This window comes from Adelges cooleyi, unplaced genomic scaffold (genome assembly GCF_023614345.1).
Source record: "Adelges cooleyi isolate 19-005CV unplaced genomic scaffold, UGA_ACOO_1.1 ACOO_flye_CR_arks_rails_tigmint_CR_PRNA_118, whole genome shotgun sequence".
NCBI lineage: Eukaryota > Metazoa > Arthropoda > Insecta > Hemiptera > Adelgidae > Adelges > Adelges cooleyi.
This window is the reverse complement of record NW_026095771.1, coordinates 2,367,705-2,372,541: the sequence shown is the minus strand read 5'-3', so window position 1 is coordinate 2,372,541 and position 4,837 is coordinate 2,367,705. Positions and strand designations below refer to the sequence as shown.

At 30.9% G+C, this 4,837-nt stretch overlaps 1 protein-coding gene across 1 annotated transcript; it reads left to right on the top strand.

Moving 5' to 3' along the window:
• Positions 1-3,616: 3,616 nt before the first annotated feature.
• On the top strand, positions 3,617-4,369 carry LOC126847718 (proteasome inhibitor PI31 subunit-like). The gene has a single exon (XM_050588095.1). It carries the CDS (start codon positions 3,617-3,619, stop codon positions 4,367-4,369), a length of 753 nt encoding a protein of 250 aa, XP_050444052.1.
• Positions 4,370-4,837: the final 468 nt, after the last annotated feature.

Genomic DNA, 4,837 nt, shown 5'->3' with positions numbered 1-4,837 from the left:
ATTAACTATAAAACTGTAAAACCCAAATAAAAATGACAAAACTATACAAAGGAAAAAAATATCGTCAAATATATGTTGAAACATGTAAACTATGACTTGACTTTGGCTTTCTTGACTTATGCTGTGATTTTCTGAATAGCTCTTCTTCTTCGAGCGGCTCGAATTGCCTTCTCTTAAGTTGGGAGGATTTCTGGCTTTAATGAAATCTTTAAGGTTGTATAAACCTTCAGTGAACACTTGTACTGCCTGTGTTTTAAGGATTTGTTCAAGGGCTTTAGCTGCTTCGTCGCTTTTTCCATTTGTTTCTTAAAATTGTTTTTAATTGACATACTGTATAGCCAAATGTTTTAATTGTTTTTCTACATAACCAACTGATGTTGTTGCTGCTGTTGTTGTTGGGTTGCGGCCAGAAGCCCTAGGATAAGAGCAGTCTTTACCCCGGTGGCCAGTACGCCGAAAATTATAACACTTGAATGTTTTAATTTTACCACCACTTCCTCCGCCCCGACCACCACCTCCGACTGCGCCTCCTATGTCGTGTGACATGTGGCTTTATGTTGGTGACGTGTACGCATCTATGTTGGTATGGCGTTCTATCACGTCGTTGTTCTTTAATTCTGTATCCGTATCCTAATCCACGTATTAATTAAATTATTACAACCAAAATCTTTAACCTAACCGAATTGAACAGAGCTACGTCAGCTACCTATCAAAAAAATCACCCATAAGTTCACAGAATCGCAGCAGCATCGTATCAAATCGATCACCCTGAATATCATAGAGTATCGCAAACTCTATACGGGAGTACTAATCCAAGAATTCGGAAAGATAATCGACTGCGTGCATGGAAAAATAAAAAACTTTCTGGTCTGGCATACGATCCTAAAATAGATTATAAAAATAATATTGGCAGTATGAGTGAAAAATAACTGCAGTAGGAGGTTTTTTCGGACAAATAACGTGGTCCTAGAGTCAAAATACCAAATCTCTTCGATAATGCTGCCACTTAGTGTCAAAATATCAGATGATAAGCTAATTTCCTAAACAATAAAAAAAAAATTGTTTTCACACGACTTTCCTCCCTTAATACATTAAGTCTATACTGTATACATTTCATAGTATTGTTACTTAGTTTAATGTGCTTATACGAACAGTAATAGTATGTTTTTTATTAAATAAACGGCTGTACATGTTCTGTAGTTACGACATTTTAAAATTGAATTTAGATACTAGATGTCGTTTTTTCTATATAAACGCATAACAGATTATACGCAGAATAATCATATTAATAATATAATACCAAAACCTCATTTTCGATATTTTTGTAGTTACTGCCTTTCTCAGAAGTAGGTCAGAATTTGTTGCAGAATACTTAGTCCTCTTACAAAATGTAACACATTTCTCTTAAAGCGCCAAGATTATCAATGGGAAATCCTTGTAATAGAGCATCATCACCATTTTTACCATCAATTATACTTCTATCATTATATTTAACTAATTTAAATAAATATTTCATTTTATTATTATTGTCTAGCCAAGATGAATTTATTTATCTAAATATTTAGTTCTGTTGGTTTATTATAGAGTAAAGTAAAATTTTATCTTATTCAACTGAAAATTAAAATTAATAAAAATAAATTACAGAATTAGGGTATGCATTATTGATGTTTTTATGACAGCAATCTTCTTTTGAAAAAAGTGGTTATTCCTAAACCCAATTTTTTATTATGATTTTTTAATTAGTTTATACGAATGTTAAAAAACTTGAGGCATTAAGTATAATAAAAATATATTTAGGATTTTAAAAAAAGTTGTGAAACGATTTGGATATTAACTATCTAGATCACTACCAAATAAATGAGGTAAAATTCAAAAACTTGTTTTATGGAGAAAAAAAATTATCCGAAAAATAAAAATTTACATAATGCTAATATACAGAGTGACCACGAAAACACTACATTTTCCAAAAGGCAAAATAATAAATTTTTTTTTAACTTATGTAATATGTTTGTTGGCGCATGCCATTTATTTTACGGCAATTTTCGAAAAAAAATAATGTATTTGACTTGATATTATGTAATATTATGTTTGTTAGTGTAAGCCACAAGTGTATGCTATTTATTTTACGGCAATTTTCTTTGGGTGATTTGAAAGCGGCAATTCGTTCAGAGGTGTTACTAATCACGAGGAAGACACTAGAATAAGTATGGAAGAACTTCCTTGAAAGAATAGAAAATTGCCTCATGGAAGACGGACATCACCTTCCCGACCTCATTTTTGCTACTTACTTGTAAATGGCTTACACCCACAAACATAACATTACATAATATCAAGTTAAATACATTTTTTTTTCGCAAATTGCCGTAAAATAAATGGTATACACTCACAAATATATTAAATAAGTAAAAAAATTATAATTTTTTTTTTTGAAAAATTAATATTATTTTGCCTTTTTGAAAATGTTAAGTATTTTCGTGGTCACCCTGTATAATATGTAATTTTGGCTGGGCAAACTGACTATTTTTTTAACTAATTTCGTGAAGTTTAAAATAGATTTAATCTTCAAAATGTTAAAATTTATTATTTAAAAAGTAGTATTTACGTTAAATAGTTTAATCACAATGATTTTTTAAACTTTTTAGGTTTTAAATTATAAATACGGTTACCCAAGAATATGTATTCTATGTTTTGTAGATACAATTTCGTAAAACAAGTTAGCAGTGATGAACCACATATTATCTTTTAGTGAATATATATTTTTTTTATTTTCATATTTCCTATACTGGCTTTTAATTTATGAGTTTCTATGTATATATGTTTATCGATTAAAAATTGCATTTAATACATATTTTATACGACGTTTTTACTGTAAATAATAAAAATATTTAAATTTTTCTTTACAAGCGGTTCAGATATTGATCGTCTTGAACAAAAAACACATGGGTCTAAATTCAAAGGTATGCAGTAACTATTGAAGATTTTTTCCTGTAAATTAATAATTCCATGATATAACTGATTATCAAAATCATTACTGTATATTTAATATTTTAGGTCGTGTACCCGAGATATTTTTCTTTATGATTGTTTCATTGCATATTACTTATGTAGGTTTTTATTAAATGTTTATATTTGTTTATATAAATAATGTTATTAACAAAATATAATTGTAATGTAAACTTGTTCTATCATAATACAGTATGGATTTTATGTTCCTTATCCTTAAATTAAATGGCCACTTTTTTTATATACTGGTATCTCTATTGACGTGTCAAACAAAATTATTGTTTTTGTTGATTTCTTGTTTGTCATATCTTTCATAATGAAGTGCTCGCAAGATCAAATTAGCAAAATTACGGAGGACAGTGACTAGAGCTAGAAGTTGACGACTGATTATTTTTCATTATTTAAAACCCTTTAGATATGACTTAAGAAAAAAATTCAATATGACTAAAACCCCAAAATATTACACTAAAAATGTTTAAATAATGAAAAATAATCATTCGTTAACTTCTAGCTCTAGTCACTATCCTCCATAATTTTGCTAATTTGATCTGTCTAATCGGCTGTTTTACAACTGTTGTATTTACTTAGTAGGCAACCCAGCATCGAGACCTGCATGGCGGAAGTAAACACAAGATTTTTGTCTCTGGTAACCAATTGTTTTCAAAAAGACATCACAAAACCCGAAGACGATTTAACTGTGTTGGTACATTGGCTGCTACTGCAGAATAACTTCCAGGTTCTTCATTTTGGAAACGAGAATGTAATGGACCGAGACGAGCGACCTTCTGATATTTTGCCGGAAAATTGGTCACGAGGAGAATCGTATAAGCTTCGTTATACTCGCGAGAACAAATTGTTTATTTTAAACGGTGTCAAAGCGGGAGACGGTGTTATCTATAACTTGTATGATGTGGCGAATAATCAAGTATCGAGTGCCGCAGTTGGAAATATCGATAAGACTGTGAGCTGTCTCAAAGATTTCAAAAACAACAGAGAAGATTTCTCCAACATTGTCAGTTTGCTGAAAAATGATTTAATAGATCCAATGTACAAAGCAAACGACGATACACGTGCGGTAAGCACTCAAACTCATCCACAACACAAAGAATCTGAATCGGCTCTACTCGTTTCGAGGTCGTCGTCGTTTGGGTTCGACCGCAGGGATCCATTTCCGACGTACGGCTTGCCAGACATAGATCCCTTAGGTGGTTTGCGTGGACCAGGCGAAGGGATGATCTTCGATCCTACAGGAAACGGCAGAGCAGGAATATTCCCTAGGATTTATCCTAGTACACGATTCGATCCTGAGCAGCCGCCAGATGCTGACCCTTTTGGCAATACAACCTCAAATCCCGATCACACGTGACCACCAAGTTTCGGTGATTAATAATTTTCGAGGATCAAAATCTGATATTGTTTTGGTTTTTCATTAAAATGTCAAGTGTGTTCAAAACAAATTTTTACGTCACCAAATTTCTAAGTCGCCTGATTTTTCCGCAATGTTTGTGGACTGTAACACTCGCTTTAAACTATAACAACACATAATAAATTAATACAATTATTTTAACTAAATATTTAGTTGGCCTATTTAATTAACTATTATTATACATTTATTGTATCTAGGTATTAATGATATTTAATTTATCCGTAATACATTTTTAATTAATTCATCGAACATGAAAAACAATTGTGAAATGTTAAACATTCGATTAATATAGGTACCAAAAGTCTTTATCTACCTATCTCCATTATACAAATACATTTTTTTCTTTTAAATTATTTACACATTATTAAAATCTTAATGTTCATGTTGTATTTCAATATGTTAAAATCA

Coding starts and splice junctions, on each gene's coding strand:
- LOC126847718 (XM_050588095.1), top strand. CDS start 3,617: ATGGCGGAAGTAAACACAAGATTTTTGTCTCTGGTAACCAATTGTTTT.